We start from the raw sequence: 23,458 nt of genomic DNA on the forward strand, positions 1-23,458 counted from the left end.
GACGAGAAATATTTCTTTGTCGCAAAACCCCCGTGTATGGCTTCCTGAAAAAGGCCGACAGCTACTTGTAAAATGGTAAATATGAGTCTGAATTTTAAAACATTTGTTAAAAGATTTGTCTTGTTTCAAAATGAGATGGCCAAACACAAGAGGGCAAAATCTGTGACACGAAAATTTGTGTAAATATTACTATCGCAATGTGAAGTAAAATCATTCATAATAAGAATAAATAAAAGTATTCACTATGCAGAATGCCCCCTTAGTGTTATATGATAATATTATTGGATTAACATTGCAGATGCATCACTGTGGAAGCAGCATTTTAATATGCTAGCAACTGAAATGAAGACACAGTTACTTATACTTTAAATATAAAGTATCATTAAATAAACATCGTTACTTGGGCAATGCACTACTTTATGTAACAGGTGGGCCTTCTCCACCCTGTCCTTGTACATCTACCAGTTGCTCAGACTCTTTACCAATCACAAAGCCCAAATAAACTATTACGTAATGCGTCTTTGCCGAGCAGCACCGCCCATTTCCTTTGGGGGGAAAAAAAGTGGTCAGCTATTTTTTTTTAGCTGACATCTTTGTATTTTTAGCCGTTAGCCACTTCTGCTAAGTAACTTTTCAAGGCATTTCTTGCCTCAAAGTATACACACGAAATTGCACGAAGTCCACGTTGAGAGCAGCAGCAGTTACGCGGTCCTTGAAAAGGTAAATGTTGTCTGGCTTGAGCGGTAATGTTTTGCTCGTCTTGCCGTCTGCTCCGCTGTGGCGGTAATGGCGGCTGTTGCTTCGTCAGCTCCTAGCCGTTTTGCGAAGAGGGAAGGTGTAGTTAGCTTAATGGCTCCCCGTCTCGCTGACGTCTATTGACGCGGTAACTTGCGTACCAGTGACAGAGTTACACATATTTGCTCAACCAGACTAAAGCTCATCCTTCCTGTGAACTAGAGGAACAAAACTCGCCCCGCTTTTAGTTCTTAAAGTCTTCTTTTTAACGCTTTAAATTGGTTAACATCCGTTTAAGTGAACGTTAGCTACCATTAACTAGCAACGGAGATGTTAGCGAGGGCGAACATGCTATAGCACGAGTGACTGAAATGATAACTTTACATTTCAGATGTAGACATTTGTTATGGTGAAGTCGCCCGCTTAAAATCCTAAAATTCAACATTTAACCCACGAGGGTGAAAAGTTAACAGTATTGACTTTCGGGCCTAGCTGTTATCCTTAACTCCATGTTATGAGTTAGTTGCATTGGCTAACACGATTGAACCAAAGAGGAAGTCGATTTTTTTAGTTAGCTTAAACGCACCCGTTCAAATTTAGAAGAAAGGGTCGGGGGGGAAAGTATGGATCAGCGATGTATTGATATCGCTCTGATCTGTTGCACGTTGTCTGTAAGATTTGTTTATTATATCAACAAATAGCGCGCAGGCCACAGCGGAGTACAGCATGTTATAGGCAGGTTGCATTAGTGCCATTGTAAAGCGGTAATGTTGATTTAACTGTTGTTTGTTCCCAGTTACTATGGAAGAAGTACGGCAGGGCAGCAATGGCACTGAGTTACAGACTGCCACCATCACATCCGCTCAGTTCTCACAGATAGCCCAACAGGTAATTCATAACAGCTCACAATACTGCAGTTCTTTATTGCCTCTGAATCTCTTGCAATGCTCATGCATCTAGTCCATGTTGTTTATGAATGCCATGCCGAAAGCACACTTAAATCTCTTAAAGTTAGCTTATTAGTAGAGCTACACTTCTTTTTATTTAACTCTTGATGTTACACAGATGCATTTGTAAGATGGATCCAAGAAGTTGATCATGAAGAGTTTTTATTTTATCAGCAAAGTTAAATTAAATCATACCTTTTAAAAATACCATGAATAATAATATGCACAATGACAAATGAAGTAGCTAAACTGCTTATTCTCACTATCCAGTACAAATGAAGTCTTTCACTAAGTGTATTATCTGCACAGTCTCACCTGTCTCTCACCAATTTTGTGATACAGGCAGGGATTACTGAGTCCAGGTTTTAGTGTCGCCAGCCTGCTTAATGGAGTCTCACTCCTCTGTTGCTGTCTTACATACTAGTTGATGCATCAGAGGATGTAACAATTCCTTAGAAAACCAACTGTAAGTTCCTGTTTCAGTTCATAGCATCTGATAAGACAGCAGTTCTTAATTTGTATGGATGTAAAGCATGCTTATAAACTGTAAATAAGGGTTTATTAACACATACTGAAATTATATAGTGAGTAAGTTCGTTAAAGTAGATTTTAAATGATCACTTCATCCAAATTACACCTTTTCCACCGTCATGCGCTATCATGCAGATAGTTCTGGTTTTATGAGATATCCATCTTGAAAATTTCAGCCCACAACACTCCAATGATGGAGTAATTCTGTAAAAAAATATATATATATTTAAAAAAACTTGCCTTTGCAAAAACAATGTCTTGGTTACTCGAGATAATCGTCAGCCGTCAATGTCCCTTCACAGTGAGGTCCTTAGATCGTCCAGTGTTACCATAAGCGACATTCTCTTTCATTGTATGAGAGTGGTGGCAGAAGCATCAGTGGTAGAGCTCAATCCTAGCAGTATAAAACCAAAACCATCTCCATGGCTTGATGCCACAAGAGGTAACTGAAACGCAAAACGTGTTTTGTGTAATTTGGGTGAAATGATGACTCGTTTTAAGCATTTATTTTTGTACAAATGAGTTTCAATGAGCTTCTGAACTCACTCTTTTTGTGCACAGAAATTTATGGTAATTGCCACAGTAAATATGTTTTGTGGATTTTAAATTATGTTTCTGTAGATGTCACTGGGTGGTGGTTCTGTGGCTGTTGTACAGCTGCCAGGGGGTCAGTTTCAGGTTCAAGGGGTGATCCAGTCTGCACAGTCGTCGGTCATTCAGTCCCCTCAGATGCAAACTGCACAGGTGAGACCACTTGCTTTCCTTGACACTGTACGATTTCTCAATGTCAGTCTACGATTAATTCATCTCCTTAGTTTCTTTTTTACAAACCTTCAATATGCCATTTTATCCACTTGCTCATAATGCACTTTGTTAATCCATCTCCCTCTTTCAAGGCCCTGGGTTCAGATAGTGACGATTCACAGGACTCATCGGACAGTGGAGCTGTGGCCCATAATAACAGAGAAATACTGGCGAGGCGGCCTTCATACAGGTAAGAGAAAAACAACGTACGCAAGACACATTATAAGAACAGTCTGCAGAGATGAATTCCAATTCAATTGACCTTCCTCCTCTCACTATGCAGAAAAATCCTAAATGAACTGTCTGAGGAAGTAACGGAGAGCCAGGTATCCACTGTACCCACCGCCCAAATCTACCAGACCAGCACCGGCCAGTACAGTACGATCTTTTCTGTTCAATAGCATGAGTGGGTCATTTGGCCTGTGACATTGAGAATTGTTATCAAATGTTATTAATCTCTAGGCCACAGAATTATTATCATAAAAAAACATGTTGGATTTCTGCAAAGGGAACTTTGGGATAAATGTGTTTGTGTAACACAACTTACTGTATAATTCGTGTTAATATGCTCACAAGAAAATGTGTAGATCAGAAACCATTTCTTGTAAAATGGGGGAAAGAAATCCCCAAAAGTAGTTACTAAAAGAGTACTCTGCAGATCTCAGAATTTACCTAGCCAGCTGAAATGTGATTTATTTTTATTTGTGCTTTACCCAATTCTGATGCCACCTGTGTGATTATTCTAGTTACTATAAACGCTAATGGCACCATCCAGCTCGCCAGTACGGGGTCTGAAGGCATTCAGGGGCTACAGACTGTCACCATGGCCAACGCTGGAGCCCAGCAGAACACCACCATCCTTCAGTATGCCCAGACACCTGACGGCCAGCAGATACTGGTGCCGAGTAACCAGGTCGTTGTACAAGGTAAGCAAAATATGTCCTATTATAATAAAATGTATCTAGATTTCTAAGCCCATTTTATCAGCTAATGGAGACATCTTTCGTAAGGAGATTCCAGATTGCTAATTTAACTGCTAGGAGGATGCCAAAATGTGTCAGGCGTTCAGACAGACTATAGCTCTTTGTATGTATTTTAATTAGAGTAAAGGGGAAACAAGGTTGTGCCTGGTAGTTTACCTTTAGTATCTTTCCTACATCAACACAGCTCCTTGATTTTTTTTTTTTGACACATTGCTATTTCAGTTGGAATGTGGCTTCACTTCAGGGTGCCTTACTTTCAACAAGATGATTTAAGTAGAGTGTAATTTGTATCACGGTTCAGCATTTTTAGAAGCATGTCCTTTGGTAAACTAGTTAATGGATTTTCATTCACGCAGCTTGAAGAATCTCACAGTATTGGCACTAGAAAAATGTCCCCAAAAAAATATTACAAAGCTCCTGACGAAGTCCTGTGTGTGTCTGTAAATGTTGACTAAACGTTTCCTCTTAACAGCTTTAATGTTATGTTTATTTATGGTTAAAAAAAAATAACAAATGAATGTCTAAACTTCTCAAGTGCTGTCAACGTTTGACTGTCATGTCACCCGCAGGTGCAGGAGGAGAGGTGCAAACATACCAGATCCGCACAGCGCCCGCATCCAGCTCCCTGCCTCAGACTGTAGTCATGACGTCTCCTATGGGGCTGTCTCAGGGCAAGAGTGACGACCCAACAATGAAAAGGGAAATCAGGCTTATGAAAAACAGGTGCGTGTACAGTTTATTTCTTGGTCAATCACAGTCACGGATGCACACAGACACGACGGGTTACATACGCCTGGTGGAGATTACAAACTGGACATGGGGGGGGGGGGGGAGTCAATGTGATGGTGCAGTGCCTCCATTACTGGAGTTATGTAGAGCTCAGAAACAGGCGAATGTTTGCTTATTAACCCGTGGAAACCTACATAGACCCGTTTTGGCCTTTTTCACGGGGGGACAGGGAATCTTTAGGGGGAGATATCAAGTCAACAGTGTGTGTCACATAGAAGTGGTACATCCTCCTGAAGCTGAGATGCAGCTCATGCGTGTGTGTCTAAAGTTGTTCTAGTCATAAATCAGGATAGACGGACACTGCCAAAACAAGTTTCTCTACAGTGACATCACCAGCGCTTTGTGGGAAGGTTCCACTCAGAAAATAGACGCTGGGTGCAGCCCTTTTACTCTCGGCTCTCCTCATTGGGAACAACTGAAATAAGACACTGGTGCTCAGCAAGAAATGCTATATGGACACATGCCCTAACATCTACACACATGAATGCAATTGAGCTCATTGAATGCACACAACAATCTCTGCTTTTCTGTCGTTGTTATCCAATTTATGTAATTCCAAGACTGTTTAGTATGTTGAAATATTCAAAAACACCATTTTTACAAAAGGTGAAAATAACGCCTTTCATACTGCTTGCAAAAAACGCCATGATTTTTGCCCAAAGCTGCATGTTGTTTGCATAAAGTTGGCATGTCTGTGAAGGGGAGACTCGTGGGTAACCATTTTCATTCACATATCTTGAGGGGACCCCTTTGAAAATCAGCATGCTAGTTTTCCACTGCCAAAATTTATCTTAATTTTGGAATGCTATTCAGCTCCCGACAAGCATGACATGGTTGGTACCACTGCTATTTTCATATGATACCAGGACCTTCCCTCTAGAACGAGATCACTACGGCCTCTTAAAGACAGTAATGTCTCAGCGTTAATTATTAAGTATCTTTTTTTTTTTACTTGCTTATATTTTACTTTTAAGCTGTAACTTTGATATATGTATTTTTATGTCGAAGTAGTGAACATACTGTACGTTGTGATTTATTGCATAATCTAACATTTGTGTCCCTCTTTCAGAGAGGCAGCGCGTGAATGTCGACGGAAGAAAAAGGAATATGTTAAATGCCTAGAAAACCGTGTAGCTGTTCTTGAAAACCAAAACAAGACCCTGATTGAAGAACTCAAAACATTAAAGGACCTTTATTGTGTCAAAACAGGATAACCTGTTTGAATCGAGGCTGCGGATTGGGACATAATTTGGGAGCGACACAGCTCAGCCATTTGGACATGAACAGGGTTTCTGGGAACACTTAATTTCAGGCTGACATCCTCAAGTTTTTTACTCTGTTTGATATAAAAGTGACAATTGATGGCACTAAGATATACTCAACAAATACATTTTTTTCCACCTGCTGTTTTTTAAATTTGCTAACACTATAACATTTATAGTTGTGTACATTTTTAATACTGGGAGGTATCCCCGAAATGGTGAGCTTTAACTTTGAGTCTCAGTTTGTAAATGTATCCCGTGTTTTAAAAAAATGTTTGTTTTTTTTATCCTCTAAATGGCATCAGCAGAATGTTGACTGTATAATTCCCACACAGACATAATTCCTGTTTATATTGTGGACCAGCATCTCCCCTCTTTTCTCTATAAGGACACGTTACAATCGTCATTCCTTCTTTTTGTGCAATGGAATATATAGGGTAACTAATGACATTGAGTTTGGTTGTTTTTAGGCAGTTACTTAGACAATCAGGGAAAAAACAAAGCAGTGTCCAGGTAATATTTATTATGTACATCTTGGGAGGGATGGAGGGAAAGAAGAACAAACTATGAAATGTTGCTGATTCTGTAAATAAATAAATATATTTTCACTCAATAGATGCGGTGGATAGTGTATTTGTTCACTGGAAATGAAAACGTACAGATTGACTGCTTTTGTTGACATGAAACATGACTTAATTTGAACCCAGTATTTTCTAATGAATGTTAGTACTGGACCAATGGAAGTGTTGGCACATGATGGGGCCGAGAGAGAAAACAATCAGAATAGTATGGGTTAGCAGCAAAATACAGTGACGAATGACTGGGCTGAACTTTCTGGAGCCCATAAGAGGCACAATGATGTCTGCCCATTCTCCCCTGCAGTCATTTAATGGAATAACCCATGATATGTGGTCTTATCATCCTAGTAACCTCGGGAGCCTCGACATGTTTTAGGTGAAGTTCAGAAAAACCAGCAGCCTCCAGATCTTTCCACGTTGCTCTGGTGATCATGCATCCATCTCCAAGATAGTACCACAGAGGCTCAAACACATGCTGTAAGAAGTATGTAGAGGAAGAGGGATCTGAGACAACATGCTCCAAAAAGTAGAAGGCTCCACCCTGTAAGAGAACCAACAAAAAGAAAACCAAATCAGGACTGCAGTGGCTGTTATTCATTAGGACTGAAGCAGATGTGTGGGGATTCAGAAGTTAATACTAAAGATGATAATTCACCATTCTGAACTGACTGTGATGGTCATTACAATTTCTGACACTAAAAACATAGTGCAGACTCCCACAGCCATGTGTGTAATCAAGTAGAAAAATAAGACCAGTGTTGATTTCGCCCTGATAGTCTGGCGATCTGTCCAATGTCAGTTGGGATCGGAAATGATTTATACAATGACAATAAGTAGCCTAATTTTACCCGATACGTTCTACATACTATCCCTTGAGCAAGGCCGGATTACCAAGCGAACCCTCAGGACCCCAAAAAGCATCGGATGTTTTTTTTGGACCCTGCAATTTGCAATGCAGTATCAACAAAAAGGGGCTGCTGCATCATTTCCTAATGTTGTAGCCTTGTCTTGTAGAGGTGCCCAGTGACAAAATCAAGTTTGAACTTAATTATTTCCACAAACTAACTGACACACAGAAATCCTGGGGCCAGGTGGTTTCACTACAAAAAAAAAAGAAGCTTACAGAGACTTCAGCTTATAATGCTGCCATGAGGATTTTACTTAAGAGACCGAGACGGTGTAGTGTAAGTGAAATGTTTGTGGCTGCAGGAGTCAATACTTTCCAAACTGTTTTAAGAAATCTAATGTATACATTTATTTGCCGGCTTAATGACTCTGAAAATGAAATCATCTTCAAACATAGGTTTAGTACTACACGCTACCAGTCCCACCTGTGAAGACATTGGTACTGCTGTCTCTTTGTAAGGCATTGATATATGCACTTTTACTTGTGCTTTTGTATGTAATTCAACTTTCTATTCAGCCTGTTGTGTGTACACCAAAACACACAGTACACACACTGCACAGAGGACGGAATGAACTAGTTAGTCGTGGTTTTTTTTGTGGCCGGGCACTCTACCAGCCTCGTAGCCTGTTAATAAATCACTAACAAAATATTTCCCATGGCACTTTGACAGCTGCATACTGAGACACTCACCGTTTTGAGGATGCGTCGGACTTCCTGCAGCACGCGCTGCACGTTGATGACCGAGCAGAGAACCAAGGTGCAGACAACAACGTCCACTGACTCGTCCCTCACCGCCTCCATGTCCTCCCCAGACACGACTACAAACGTGTCATAGGTCAAATGCGTGTTCGCGTCCATGCTTAGCCGCAGGTACTTCTCGAAATGCGGGTTGGGGTCGGTGCAGGTCACCGTGCAGCCGTCGGGGTAAAACTTGAAGTTCGCCCCGCTGCCACAGCCGATCTCCAGCAGACGAAGAGTGCCGTCGCTGTTTGCAAATGTGCCCACGTTTCGGAAAAGGTCCCTCTTGGTTTTGTGCATTTTATCGTTGTATGAGAATGTTATGTTGTAGGCAAGCCATGGAAACAAGCGTTTGTACATACCGTACAGGCCCGTGATTTCCATCAGATATAAGGGTAAAGTCAACATTAAACAAAGCAGTCTGCAGAACTTCAAGAGACAAGACTTCATACTATTCTGAGCCAAGCAACGCGTTAGGGGCATCTCGAGCTCGAGACTTACAAGATCAAAAGATTACACTCTTAATACCTCAGAGATGATGTCTGTGTCTCACCATACGATGGAGCAAATACCCCGCAGTGTGCATGAGGGGCAGCTGCGGGAGAACACGTCCAAGTTGCCCCAGATGTTTTGACTTTATTGTCTATATCTTATCAATACTGGTTAAAAAAGAAAACATGGATCATGCAGCAGGATCAAACTCTTTAATTGCCAACATTAAGACACAACACAATTAGCTTGATAACAGGAAAAACATATATATTTTTAGTCATGAAGCCATCAGTAGCACACAAACACAGAAGGACAGATCTTCTCTATGTGTTACAATAATGTGTCTTTACAAAACACAAAGACTGAGTGATTTTTTTCATGGCAAAAATAAAGTTAGCATAAGAGTGACTGGGGTTATTTGTCACTGGTGGTGATCAATCATATCACAAAAGAGAGGAGAGCCTTTAAGTGCTTTGCTTATTCTTTTGTGAGAAGAATTTATTTCACAGCATAACCTACAATGTGCGGTTTGATCATGAACATCAATGGTGTTTCGATGTGTCTCAGCTTGAGTTCAGAGAACCCAGCTGCCTCCAGATGTTTCCATGTTTCCCGGATGACCTCACATCCATCCCCAAAGTAGTACCAAAGAGGCTGAAGTACATGCTGGAAGAAGTAAGACCAAGTTGAGGGATCTGCAACGACATGCTCTTGGAAAAAGAAGGCTCCACCCTGCAAAACAAAGTTTTGTTATGTGTTTACTGTGCAAACTTGTGTTTCCATACTTTTAAATTAAAAATTAAAAATTAAAAAACAATGTTTTGTTATGTGTTTACTGTGCAAACTTGTGTTTCCATACTTTTCTCATGTTTTATAATGAATACATTTTGTTGCATTTTCTGTTTCCTGTAAGGCCTGTTGTTTGGAACAGAGGATCCTTACCACAGGTCAAATTTAGCAATTTTAATTATTAATACTTTGGCTGGTGCATGTGTAGGGAATCACTTCGCTGCTGTTTTGCTCAATATTTGAATGAAAACAAATACAAACAATTGAAGTAGACCTCTACGCTTGTTTATTTAGCTTAGTTACTTATTTATTCCCACTGGTGAATGATTAGTCCATGTGCACTGCATTATAACGGCAGCCTCAACAACATGGAAAGCTACGGCTGCAAATAGCCATTTTATGGTGAGTGCATTTACTGGTGGTTATTTCAGGAGTCACAGATGACTTACTGGTCTCAGCATGCGGCGAACCTCACGCAGAGTTTGCGGTACGTTGTTGACGGAGCAGAGTACCAGGGTGCAGACAACAACGTCTACCGATTCGCTCTCAACTGACCCCATGTCCTCCCCCGACGCCACCAAAAATCTCTCATATGAGAGCTGGTCATTCTCGCCCATATTTTTCTTCAGATACTTCTGAAAATGAGGATTCGGGTCAGTGCAGATCACCTTGCAACCGGGCGGATAAAACTCAAAATTTGCGCCGGTGCCGCAGCCGATCTCCAGGATTATGAGCTGCCCGCCAGGCTTGTTGAACTCGGAGAGACTGCGAAACAGCTCCTTCTTCTTGTCGTACATTTTCTTGTTGTACATTAAAGAGCACCGATACTGACACATTGGGAAGAAACGTTTGTATATGTCATACATGCCCATGGCATGGATCAGATGAAGGGGCATGCATAACCCATTGACGATCAATGTGCAACATGCCATTAAGAAAGTCATGTTCTTGCTGCTCCAGACCTTCGTGTGTCAGCCAGTGGCGGCGCGATTTGGACTGACTCGCTTGCTGTCAAATTGATAAAGTCTAGCTAAAGCAGGAAGTCTGTTTGAGTTTTCAAAATAAAAGTCGACAAGTAAAGACGCAACTAACGTACTACCGTCCGTGAAATAAGTTGCACCTTTTGTCCTGCCGTCGGCCATGCTGTAACGTCAGTAGACTATTTCAAGTTAAATCCAACAGTCATTATCAATTCAGTGCGCATTATGCTGTCTTTGTACACCGTGACATGGTGTCACCATTGAATTCCAACTTAGGTAAAGTTAGAAAGATATTGACAGATTCGGACTTCCCGGTTCAATAAATCGTTAACGAAACGTTGTTAAAATACAAACGATACCTCCCTGTAACCATAGTGAGGTAGACAACAAGCTACAACCTTAATTTAATTAAATCGGGCCGTCTTACGGACTCCTCCGAGCTGGACAATCTGCATTGGTCTCAATGAGCGGCCGGCTGCGAGACGAGTGCGCAGGGACCGTCTACAAAGTGCAATGCGGAAAATACCTACTACAACAATATTCAATAGCTTCACTGTCATGCAATGTAGTGTAACCAAAATCACTTCACACATCAATGGGCTCCTCCTTGTTGTACTACAACTGCTATTTTGAAAAAATATGATTTAAATTAATTTTAGTGAATATTTATTAAAAATAATAATCAATAGCTTTACTGTTGATAGGTGTAGCATGACCAAAATCACTTCACACATCAATGGGCTCATCTTTGTTGTACTACAAGTGTTATTTTGAAAAAATATGACTTTGATTAATTTTAGTGCATTTTTATTGGAAATAATATTCAATAACTTTACTGTTATAGTGTAGTGTGACCAAAATCACTTTTGACTGGTGCTGTCAAATTCTCTTTCTGGTGACGATTCCAAGTGACATTAAAGTATCAGTGATTTAGTCAAACCAGTAACCATTAGAGAACTACAAACATACAGTTAATTTAAAGCTCAATTAAAGAAATGGTTAGTTAGTACCCAACTCTGTCAGCACTAGAATGTAACTGCTTCTCTGTCCGTGTTGAACTTTCCCTCATCTGTCTGTCTGTCTGTCTGTCTTGAAATTGCCGGTCGACCCTCATCTACCTGCATGCTTGTCTTTTATTGTTGTTTAGCTGTGTCTGACTGATTTATGTATTTCACATACTCTGCATGCTTTTATGTTTTGTGCCTCTGACATGGATGTTTTTTAGTGTCTAAAAACTGCAGCATAATATTCTCTTTAGTGCACGTTTCTATTTAACATACAGGTGCATCTCAATGAATTAGAATATCATCGAAAAGTTAATTTATTTCAGTAATTCAATTCAAAAAGTGAAACCCATATATTATATAGATGCATTACACACAAGGTGATATATTTCATGCGTTTATTTCTTTTCATTTTGATGATTATGGCTTACAGCTAATGAAAACCCCAAATTCAGTATCTCACAAAATTAGAATATTACATAAGACCAATTAAAAAAAAAGGATTTTTAATACAGAAATGTTGGTCTACTGAAAAGTATGTCCATGTACAGTATACAGTATGCACTCAACACTTGGTCGGGGCTCCTTTTACATGAATTACTGCATCAATGCGGCGTGGCACGGTGGCGATGAGCCTGTGGCCCTGCTGAGGTGTTATGGAAGCCCAGGTTGCTTTGATAGGGGCCTTCAGCTCATCTGCATTGTTGGGTCTGATGTCTCTCATCTTCCTCTTGACAATACCCCATAGACTCTCTCTGGGGTTTAGGACAGGCGAGTTTGCTGGCCAATCAAGCGCAGTGATACCGTGGTCATTAAACCAGGTATTGGTACTTTTGGCAGTGTGGGCAGGTGCCAAGTCCTGCTGGAAAAGGAAATCAGCATCTCCATAAAGCTTGTCAGTAGAGGGAAGCATGAAGTGCTCTAAAATTTCCCGGTAGAAGGCTGCGCTGACTTTGGACTTGATAAAACACAGTGGACCAACACCTGCAGATGACATGGCTCCCCAAATCATCACTGACTGTGGAAACGTCACACTGGACCTCAAGCAACTTGGATTGTGTGCCTCTCCACTCTGCCTCCAGACTCTGGACCTTCATTTCCAAATGAAATGCAAAATTTACTTTCATCTGAAAAGAGGACTTTGGACCACTGAGCAACAGTCCTTTTTCTCCTTAGTCCAGGTAACTTAGCCCAGGTAAAACGCTTCTGACGTTGTCTCTGGTTCAGGAGTGGCTTGACACAAGGAATGCGACAGTTGTAGCCCGAGTCCCGGATACGTCTGTGTGTGGTGGCTCTTGAAGCATTGACTCCAGCCGCAGTCCACTCCTTGTGAATCTCCCCCAAATTCTTGAATGACCTAAACCCCAGAGAGAGTCTATGGGGTATTGTCAAGAGGAAGATGAGAGACATCAGACCCAACAATGCAGACGAGCTGAAGGCCCCTATCAAAGCAACCTGGGCTTCCATAACACCTCAGCAGGGCCACAGGCTCATCGCCACCGTGCCACGCCGCATTGATGCAGTAATTCATGTAAAAGGAGCCCCGACCAAGTGTTGAGTGCATACTGTACACTGTACATGGACATACTTTTCAGTAGACCAACATTTCTGTATTAAAAATCCTTTTTTTTTAATTGGTCTTATGTAATATTCTAATTTTGTGAGATACTGAATTTGGGGTTTTCATTAGCTGGACGCCATAATCATCAAAATGAAAAGAAATAAACGCATGAAATATATCACCCTGTGTGTAATGAATCTATATAATATATGGGTTTCACTTTTTGAATTGAATTACTGAAATAAATTAACTTTTCGATGATATTCTAATTCACTGAGATGCACCTGTAGTTATCTCTTACTTTATTTGCTTGTGTGTGTTGAATTTGAGGGCCTCTGTGTTGCATGTCTTGTTAGTACTTGACAATGTTTAAGAGTCTCCTGAATGATGATACTATGTATATTAATATTCTCACTTTTTTCATTATTTGTGCACGCATTGTAAAGCGTCAATATTGTATAACCTTTTAAATGTAATCTTACATTCTGTTTTTAGGTTTATTTTGTAACATCTGCCTCTTGGGACTACAGATGAAAAATAGCGTCTTGGCTAACACTGGCGCATTTACAGAAATGTTTTTATTAGTGTGCACTGTCCCTTATCAAATAAACTAATAAAATTAAATAAATAAATAAATAAACTAGTGCAATTTTGAACCTATGTTTTGTATTGTGTATTTGTCTTGAATAAAAATATAGTGCCACATACATCAAGATAAGAGCCATCATAAGTAGTTCACTCATTTCATCTTCAACAAAGGATATACACATATATTGTCATGCTGTATCAACATTGTGAAAAAGGAAAAATAAATGTAGCAAACGCATTAGGTATCGAAAGATGTCTTTCCCCATCGTGGTTTGCATTGGAGACTGACAAACTGAAAGATCACTGCTGGTAGAACTTAATTGAAAGGTGCTCCTGATTGGTTAGTGACCTAGTCACCCTAGGCATCTATCATTTGATTGGTTGAGGGGCAGATGCCATGAGGCAGCCATGAGCTGATCTATAAATAACCATCTACAAGTCTGGTGAAACTAAAATAACAGTTGTAGTACTACAGGAAGGAGCCCATTGATGTATGAAGTGATTTTGGTCATGCTACACCTATCAACAGTAAAGCTATTGATTATTATTTTCAATAAATATTCACTAAAATTAATTTAAATCATATTTTTTCAAAATAGCAGTTGTAGTACAACAAGCAGGAGCCCATTGATGTGTGAAGTGATGTTGGTTACACTACATTGCATGACAGTGAACTATTGAATATTGTTGTAGTAGGTATTTTCCGCATTGCACTTTGTAGACGGTCCCTGCGCACTCGTCTCGCAGCCGGCCACTCATTGAGACCAATGCAGATTGTCACGCTCGGAGGAGTCCGTAAGACGGCCCGTTTTAATTAAATTAAGGTTGTAGCTTGTTGTCTACCTCACTATGGTTACAGGGAGGTATCGTTTGTATTTTAGCAACGTTTCGTTAACGATTTATTGAACCGGGAAGTCCGAATCTGTCAATATCTTTCTAACTTTACCTAACCTGAATTCCATCCAACTTTCAGTTCCATTGTTAGGGAGTGGGCGAAACCGCAGACTTTTAAAGGTCGAGAGTACAGTTACTGAACACAGATTATTTTTTGTATTTAAGGATAATTTCTATAGTTTTAATAACTGTTAGTTCACGAGTGTTTAACGCTAGCTAACTCAGTGTTTTAGCTAACGTTAGCAGTATGTAACGTTCAGGTGGAGTTAGGTTAACGCTAAACTAACGCTGACTTTCGTGATCAACACTTTTTTGTGTTGGCTCTCTAGTTCAGCGTATTGAGTTTTAAGTTCAACAGTAAGTACCTATATCCTTCAAGTCCTCAACGTTTTAAGAGTAACTGCAGACTCAAACATGTTTGTTTAAGCTATAAACTAAATGATGTACCGGTGTTAATATTTAACTACATTTCTTTCCAACTAAAAAAATGGTAAATTCATGGTTTTAAATGGCTGAAAACGCCATCTACTGTTGTATATCAGCTCTAATTTTGCAAAGCCAATTTGAGATAGAGTGACCGTTTGGGAATAATGTCATGAAATATAATAATGTTAATGTCCTGTAGTCAGACCTCACCACAGCATCTAATGTCAGAGTTTTATATTTTTTCAGTAACCACTTTGTAGCATTACAATCACAGCACAGCACAATGTTTGCTCTTTTCCATGTACTGGAAATTAAGCTGTCAGCACATTGCACAATTTGGTGAATCAGTGTTAATGACGACAGCAATGTGCTTTCCATGTGTGACAACGGTGTGTAGATGAAGCATTTAATCAAGCAGTTGTTTGATTTGTCTCATTTATCAGCTGGCTAGTTAGCTCGCTAAAGTTAGCTTGCTATTTCCATCATGTTTTCATGCTAACGTTACACTTGTTACAGAAAATGAGCAGAACAGTGGGCCGGTGGCCAGCGGAGACTGCAGGGAGGAGAGCAGATGGCTGCTCCGGACATGGAGGCGCTAGGGTTCGTGCTGGCTGAATTCACGTTGCTACAGTAGAACATGTAACAAATAAGTAAAAAGCAAAACAACAATAACAAATAAAATGAAATATACCAAACTGTCAATAAACAAATTATCATAAACAACATAAATGAATAAATATTACATCTTACGTCTTAGAAAGTAGTCGTGAGAAATACACACATATACCATTCTCCGTAAGTCAAACAATTAACTCAATGTCTATCATATAAACCTTTGTGACTGGTAGCCTATATTACTTTTTTAAATTTCAATTCAAACTTCGGTAATGAGGTAATATTTTCCCCCATGTGTCCACGTTTAATACTTTATTCCACGGTGGGGATATTTGCAGTGTTACAGCAGGGAAGGGGTTAGTGCAATAACAACAAGCATCAGTTAAAAATGACAAGACAGGTCTGTAATCGATAATTAAACAGTAAAAAGCATATATAACTGAACAGTTGGATTAACATTATGCCCAAAGGAAATATTGATACGGAACAGACAAATTAATATTGCACATGAAAGAATTGTCAGTTTGTGGTTGTGATCTACCTGCATTATAGGTGTTGTTAGAATGCACAGGGCAATGTATAAGGTGCGCTTTTAGTCCATTTATAACATAAAGGTGCAATGTGAAAGATCTGGCCCGAATTTTAGTTTAAAACGTAAAAAAAAATGAACGAACATCAACAGAATGTAAAGAGTCTTCAGTGTTCACACTATATCAAAGATGTCTGTGTATTGTGTTGTAGAGATATCTACTGACACAATACCCCGGTCTGTCCTGTCTTTTTACACCACTTGTACCTTGAGAGTCGTGAGTGAGTCACTGTAGCGTCCAATCTGCCCTCATCAGAGGATGAAGAAGTAGTGCTGCCCTGAGGGGCCTTCAGCTTGCTTTTGCTGCTGCTGGAAGTGAGGTTGATGAGAGGTGTGAGACTGAACCAAACCGTACATTTTCCGGCTGTTGAACATTGAGCTAAGAATTTGGTGATTATTCTTGGTAAAAAATTGAAATTACCTGCGGTCATTTATTCCATATAAGACAGTAATGAGGATGTTTACATCCATACTAGGGTGCAGGTGTAGGTACTAGATGTGCTTGGCCTGCAGATTGGGTTGTGGTCCTGCCCTAATAAACGATGTCACACGTTATGATTGGCTGCATGTGGGAGAAACAAAACTGACTCACTGAAGGGGCCTATGAGCCACCCTTACTCTGCTTCTGATCGGCTATACCCTTCCAGGTCGTTGATAAAAACGCTAACATTAACGTAGCCATGATGATGATGATGATGATGCAAAACCACAATACTAACTACAGAGGCCCAGGAGTAGCGCTTTTGTTCCCATAGTCCGAAGGTAGGTTACCTAGTCTGAACAACGGGTCGTTTTTACAATTTTTATTGATTTCATCATTAGATTCCCTTCTGATAACTTTTGAGTTGAGTAATCAACTTTGTATGTTTCAAATATTGTCAGTCTTATGAAAATTTATGGTGAATTAAAAATTGACTCAGTTTTTTGAGAAAAGAGGCTCCTCAAGACCACAAGAATCCCGCCGACCTCCCCTGTGAGATAGCGGCAGGAGGTTGTTAGTCAAGTCAGGGCCCACTCGCAGCAGTGCGTGGACAATGGAGGACACTCTGCTGTGGGCACCTCAAATTTTTGATTTGCCGTCAATTTCTGTAAAACTGCCAATATTTGAAATCCACACAGTTGATATTTTGCCTCAAACATTCCCAGAAGCCTAGCTGTAGTCTGACTGAAGTCTGATTCTCTTTGTCCGATCTACAGTACATTCAGCAAAGATTTAATGGGAATGGGGTTATAGGCTATTAAATATTTCCATTGCTCACTATATTGAAATGCTGAAACGAAAAGAAGCTGAATGAATGAAAATGCATGCCAGCCTTTTGATTTCCTGTAGAGATTAAGCTGCAGTTCTTAACATTTCCACCAGGTAGAGACATTGTTGGGTCAAATTCATAACACCTTTATAAAACCCTCTAACCCTGTATTTTGAAGGGTGGAGGCTTGAGACGAAGGGTCACAATATATTGGAAGTAATTTCTTTCATTGACTGTATGTGAGCCGCGTGTGCACAACATGTGCTCTGTACTCTGCAAACAAACAAAAAGCTTTCTCCTGCTGCCGACAGCAAAATAAAACTTATGGTTTAACAAAAAAACACTAAACATTTGCATACAATACAGTCAGCTGAATGATCCAAACCTTCATCATCTGTCTGTTTATGACAGCACGGTGTGGAGTGAACTATGGTTTGAAAGCGAAGTCGTGTAGGACATGCGTTTATGGGACTGGGCTCACAGGATCCATAGTCATTGTTTTTTGCTTACATCAGAGATCTTATTCTTCAGGGAAATACCAGAATATGGGTTTAGGATTTATTCTGTTGTCAGCAGGGGTTTAGTACAAGTGTTTACATAGACAGTTATAGGGGGCTTTGAATATGCATGCAGAATCATTTTAATTTTGGTCACTGGGTCTATGCAATGTGGATCTCAGTTACAGTAATAGGACCTTTTCCAAAGAAGGTATTTTAACATGTCATATTAAAGCAAAGGTTTAAGTATTAAAATTAACAAGTGAGTGAATTTCATTTAGCTGCTTCAGTTTGAGGGTCCTGGTATTGTTCATGCTGGCTCCTTGTCACAGGGACACTTAAATTGAACGCAGTCATCATTCATGTTATCACTTACTTTTTGCACATCAGTATGTCTTCTGGAAAATGTGTATACTCAATTTACTTAAAACCAGGTGTACATGGTTCACAATTGGTACAATTTAAATGTCACACATTGGTAAGTAATTGATTCTTAGGTCCACCTAACTGGTTTTAATCAGGAATAAACAATGCAACTTGACCAAACGGCCTCACTGGTTTTTATGAGAAATCAAATAACTTTTGAATTCATTATTTTGGTCATGCACCTAGAGCTCTGAAGTCAAATTATTATTATTCATGACACAAATAAAGTGTCAGGAATGTATTTGTTTAGTTAGGCTACCATTGACTTACCTACATAGAGTCATTATAAGCTCAGAGTCGTCTTTAATGTGTAAAAACTTCTATTTCTGATTCTAAAAATAACATGTAGGCTAATTACACTCTAAAATGACTTCCATAGCAGATCAAGATGAAAACAAATATATTGCCAATCGCAATACAAATCCCAACCAGAATAGCAATGAGTGTTGTTACATTAACAGTTTTTGTTTTTTCTGCTTACGATGCTGCAGTCTCTTGTCCGTTATTGAAACTAAAGGCATTTACCGACACTCCCTAACAATTTGCTGAGAGTCATCAATTATGCAGGGTAGCCGCATGCACTGGGAAGGAAGATAGCAGCAACAATATGGCGACAGCCGCAGTTACTCTCGACTCTTTTCTACATCTGCAGTTCATTGACAGCTGTCTGGATTTCTGTTAATGCGAGAAAAAGTAAGTAGACAATCTGTTTTCTGCTTTGTCCGGTTTTTCGTGTCGTGGGATGGATCGCAGTCCTACTTTGTCGACTGACTGCATCCCAGTGCCGCAGAGCGGTCCCTCTCTCTCAGCATCTTTTCCTAGCGTCTGTGGAGGGCTCCTTGCCATGTTTGGCTACATGGACAAACATGTATGCGATGTACCAGGTAGAAGAAGGGAATTATGTTTTCGAAGAGGGGAAACGCGGATTTGGGACGCGACGCGGTAGAAAACGGGCAGACGGGCAGGTTATTTGGGGTGTTGGCCTGCCGCTGGATTGGAATGACATTTCTACTGTGTCAGAATGTGAAACATACGCATATGGGATGTATAGAAGTGAGATCACGTCAAACTTATCTTGAGCGGCGACACCTAGTCTATATTTCCCCCTGTGCACGAATAATGCGTCGCTTGCAAAACATTTCAGCGAGCAATTTCCTCGCTATGCCATTATTTTATAACTATGATAGTTTTACCCCCCCCACCCACCCACCTCTGCGCCCCCTCCCTCCCGCAATTCCGTTGGAGACTGAATTGCGGGAGGAGGTAGGTGCGTCTTTAGTTTGGCAGTCCTCAAACGGGCCGCGCCACCTTTTTCTGGTATTTACACTAAATCGGAGCCATTAACAACACGTTTTCCCATCGCGGGATTGCTCTATAAACCCGCACCACAGGACTCCCCGGGTCTCTGTCGCCTAGACTATCTATACGGGTGTGGTATAGCCTCAAGGCCGTTTTAGTGTCTTTTTTTTTTTTTTTTTGCTGTAAATAATTGCGCTGTGTGCTGATGTGCTATGTATGGGTCGCTTTGAGTAGATGCCAGGGATGTGTTGTCAGGACATGGGCTGTGCATTCAACTGACCTACTATGAGTTTGTTAGTGAGAGCATATAGCAGCAGTAAACCACACTGCAGTATTTTAGGCTTTGGCCCTATAGGACAACGGCGCGCCTCGGTATTAAACAGTGGACGCTCCTGGGGACTACATTGGGATCGAATCCCTCTCAGGGAATGAATGGCACTGGCATGATGAGACACACGATGTGAAGGGGAGCGGGTGGTCTTAATCCCGCACGAGGAGAAAATTCTCCTAGAAATAGGAGGTTTTCTTCATGGGTGTTTATCTCCACAGTGGCCTGATGTCCCATGGTCCATCATTTCCACCTTTCTTCCTCACCCCTTGTCTGTTCTTTGAGGGTTAAAAAATACACTGAATTGTCAAAACTCATCAAGATTTCCAGTCAGAACGTTATATATTTCCCTTAATTTAACTATGCTCAGGAATAAAGTTGCACCCACCCGTATAGGATATGAAAGGCCTATTAATATATTGGCTGCCAAGTTATTCACTCAGTAAATCCTGGACCTGCACCTATATGCTCGGTGATGTTGGGGATTAGCACTGAGGTGACGTCTAGTGACAGGCAGCATTAAAACATCACTGCAGGAGAAGGTGTGTAAGTTATTTATCGACCCATGTGATTCAGACGCGAGTGCCCTACTCCCATCCTCCTCACCGCGGCGTCCGGTTAGCTGATGTCAGGTTATCATCACCACTGCGAATAGAGCACAGTAGAAGATTTTTTTTTTTTTCCCAGTAAATGGGACGGAGGCCGTGGTCCGTTTGGATGTCATTCCTCCGCACAGAGGACGCATCATGGTAGCATGTAGCTAAACAGCTGAACGGGGACACTGACCATCTTGTCCCCCCCCCCTGCGAGGCAAATGAGGCTTCCGGAGTTGTTCGTTTTCACGGTCATCAATCCGTTTTTATTTCCGGACCCACTTGACTCGTAACGGATTTCACGGAAACGAGAGCGGTTAAAAGGGGCTGCGGGCATTTTGGTGCCGACTATGTGCAGTAATGGAATTCGTTTTTGGCATTTTTTTTTTTTGTAAGAGTGAATCGATTAGTCTTTCTAAAAGAAAAGGTGTGTGTCCGATTGTTGCATTGTATGCCGTGTTCCTCATATGACATATAGTGAGTCAGTGGACACCGAAAGCATTGAGCAACATCTGCAACATTTTGAAGCAGCATCCTCTGGTCGCCTTGTAGTTTTGCTGCCTGTTTTTAGGGTTGTCCCAGTGTAGGCTACATGCACTGCTGGGCAGGCTATTGCATCCTGGTTTGAATCACCTTGACGGTAGATCAATTGATGTAACGTTGGCGGAAGGAGACTTGGAGGTTGTGCCGGGGTTGGGTTACTTAAATCGGACTTCGTCCCTCTTCTGGTTGGCTGTGCTTTTTCTCCGATATACCGGTCTGTTGGATCTATATCTGCATGTGGATTTCTTCTGATTTCTTTTTGATATCTCTCCAGGTCTGTACCCTTGTCATTGTCTCTGTGTATGTTGCACACACTGACTCATTTCTGATAGTCTGAACTATTACTTGGCTGTCAAATATCTTGTGTCAAGCAGCATGGCCATCAGCCAGTTGAGAAATTCATCTGTGGTAGCAGCCTAGAGAGATGCAGTTGATAATGTTATGACAACCTTATTGTTTAAACAATGAGTCAGAGCCCCGAGTGGTTGAATCATTTCCTGTCTTCATGGACTATCTTTTGATCCACTTTAGCAGTTTAGAATGCTTAGTTATCAGTAAGTCAAGTAGGACGTAACACACCAAAATGCACACAGTGAGGACTGTGTTGGGTGTGCTGTCATATATGATTAACATAGGGCGGGGGACATCTGTTTTAATAGGTTTTCATTTTTCTCAACCCAAAAAAAAGGAGCATAGAACAACAAACACAACTTTGCACATTGTTATGCAACAAACCTTCCCCAACCATTCTTTTCTTTATCACAAATTCCAGTTACATTATTTCATATTCTTCATCTGTGATGTAGATCAATGGATATGATAAGTAGATGGCCTAAACTCCAAAACAAATTCAAGCAATGAGCCTTGCTACAAGATCAGCTTATTAGGTTCTTATGGTGAACATGTAGCACTATGCTTTTTGCTAACTTATTCATATCTGTCTGTTTTACTTGCTTGGCTTAAGATTGCGTGGCACCTTGTCATTTTGCCCTTTACAGATAGCATTTAATAGCCTGTGTGCTGGGAGCCACTTTCTTACTTATTTTATATCAGTCAGTCAGGTAGAATAGCTGTGGATTTAAGTGTGCGGATATCTATTCTACCAGTTTGAGCTTCCAGCACCTTACTTAAGATGAAGCGGTTGTTATCCTGCATATATCTATTGTCAGTGAAAGCTGTTCAGACTAAACCAGAGAGACCTCCATGCTAGAACAATGAACTTTGCTGTATAGAGCAGCAGAATTTCATGTCTATTGTCGGTGAGACCAGCAGGGCTATCAACACATTCACGTCACATGTATTCATTGTTAGTAACAACACCATAGACGTTAATAGATAAACAGAACTCTAAATGCTGCATTTTGGCATGTTCGATAAAAAAGGAAAGCCCTGAGAAAGAAAGGAGAGAGTCAGACATATGAGTTTGTTGTGGGATAAAGATCCCGTCATTTGTGAGCATTAACACAAGAAGAATAAACATGTCTCCTTGAGAGCAAACTAGGAATTCAAAGCTGTCTACTGTAAGTGCTGGCTAGCTACTTGAGTTTAGCTTTTGGGGATTCAGGATCAGTGCTTTAGTCATTAAGGTTTATGGAGAGCACAGAAATAGTGCCTACTGGCCCATGTTCCAAATGTTTGCACGTTTTCAGCATTATTTTGCTTTGCTTGCGTTCCCTGCCAGAACTAGAAAATTCCCACTGTGAGGCTTTTTAGCAACGCTGAAACTGAAAAAGGAAGCAAAACAACTGGTCTGACATAGAAATATGTAAATCAATTTAGTCGTAACTCTTTGTTGACCAGTCAGTATCATTAACACGACTGCCAGTTTAAATAACTAGATGACATTACTTTTTTGTTTTGTTCTGTTGATCATTTCTGTCTTTTGATCAGTAGCATATTCTCACACGTTCTCACTCTGTGTTCCTCTTGTCCTCTCAGAGCTCCATGTCTGGGATGGAAAACAAATAAAGAGGAAATAGCTGCAGGATGAAAACATGGCCGCACCCATTATTGCAACCCCAGGCCCTCACAGCTTCAAGTATTTCACCCCGGAGTCGCTTGCTAACATCGAGAAGCGTATCGCTGAAGAGAAGAACAAGAAGCCACCCAAGCCCAGATCGGACAGTAGTCACCGGGACACGTCTGACGAGAATGAAGTCAAGCCCAACCGTGACCTGGAGGCGGGGAAGAGCCTGCCGTTCATCTACGGTGATGTTCCTAAGGGAATGTTCTGCACACCGCTGCAGGATTTGGATCCATACTATGTGAACATGAAAGTGAGTTGTCACAACGGCCTAATGCACCACCCAG

At 40.7% G+C, this 23,458-nt stretch overlaps 4 protein-coding genes across 10 annotated transcripts in view; 2 read left to right on the forward strand and 2 right to left on the reverse strand.

Moving 5' to 3' along the window:
* Positions 1 to 25: 25 nt before the first annotated feature.
* atf1 (activating transcription factor 1) lies at positions 26 to 6,664 on the forward strand. Of its 2 annotated transcripts, none has more exons than XM_031852845.1 (8): positions 26 to 720; positions 1,532 to 1,623; positions 2,835 to 2,957; positions 3,110 to 3,207; positions 3,301 to 3,395; positions 3,764 to 3,943; positions 4,570 to 4,723; positions 5,859 to 6,664. In XM_031852845.1, the coding sequence occupies exons 2-8, from the start codon at positions 1,537 to 1,539 to the stop codon at positions 6,001 to 6,003; spliced, it is 882 nt and encodes a 293-aa protein (XP_031708705.1). In that variant the 5' UTR covers positions 26 to 720; positions 1,532 to 1,536; the 3' UTR covers positions 6,004 to 6,664. The 2 variants fall into 2 exon arrangements, with proteins under 2 accessions (XP_031708705.1, XP_031708713.1); XM_031852853.1 differs by lacking the exon at positions 26 to 720 and adding an exon at positions 727 to 883.
* Positions 6,607 to 8,871, reverse strand: LOC116386554 (methyltransferase-like protein 7A). The gene is made up of 2 exons (XM_031852878.1): positions 8,227 to 8,871; positions 6,607 to 7,170 (listed from the first exon to the last, which is right to left on the reverse strand). Exons 1-2 carry the CDS (start codon positions 8,755 to 8,757, stop codon positions 6,934 to 6,936), a joined length of 768 nt encoding a protein of 255 aa, XP_031708738.1. The 5' UTR covers positions 8,758 to 8,871; the 3' UTR covers positions 6,607 to 6,933.
* An 85-nt stretch (positions 8,872 to 8,956) lies between these two features.
* LOC116386547 (methyltransferase-like protein 7A) lies at positions 8,957 to 10,737 on the reverse strand. The gene is made up of 2 exons (XM_031852865.1): positions 10,005 to 10,737; positions 8,957 to 9,498 (listed from the first exon to the last, which is right to left on the reverse strand). Exons 1-2 carry the CDS (start codon positions 10,497 to 10,499, stop codon positions 9,265 to 9,267), a joined length of 729 nt encoding a protein of 242 aa, XP_031708725.1. The 5' UTR covers positions 10,500 to 10,737; the 3' UTR covers positions 8,957 to 9,264.
* An 8,166-nt stretch (positions 10,738 to 18,903) lies between these two features.
* scn8ab (sodium channel, voltage gated, type VIII, alpha subunit b) overlaps positions 18,904 to 23,458 on the forward strand; it is a 46,001-nt gene continuing 41,446 nt past the window's right edge. For 2 of the 6 annotated variants that reach the window (XM_031854378.1, XM_031854409.1), the window contains exons 1-2: positions 18,906 to 19,078; positions 23,087 to 23,424. In XM_031854378.1, the coding sequence (XP_031710238.1) occupies positions 23,143 to 23,424 (282 nt within the window). In that variant the 5' untranslated portion in view covers positions 18,906 to 19,078; positions 23,087 to 23,142. Of the gene's footprint in view, positions 19,079 to 19,141; positions 21,423 to 23,086; positions 23,425 to 23,458 lie in introns of those variants that run through there. The other 4 variants (XM_031854392.1, XM_031854417.1, XM_031854401.1 and 1 more) reach the window with 3 other exon arrangements.

This window comes from Anarrhichthys ocellatus, unplaced genomic scaffold (assembly GCF_004355925.1).
Source record: "Anarrhichthys ocellatus isolate YVR2014 unplaced genomic scaffold, GSC_Weel_1.0 scaffold1, whole genome shotgun sequence".
Taxonomy (NCBI): domain Eukaryota; kingdom Metazoa; phylum Chordata; class Actinopteri; order Perciformes; family Anarhichadidae; genus Anarrhichthys; species Anarrhichthys ocellatus.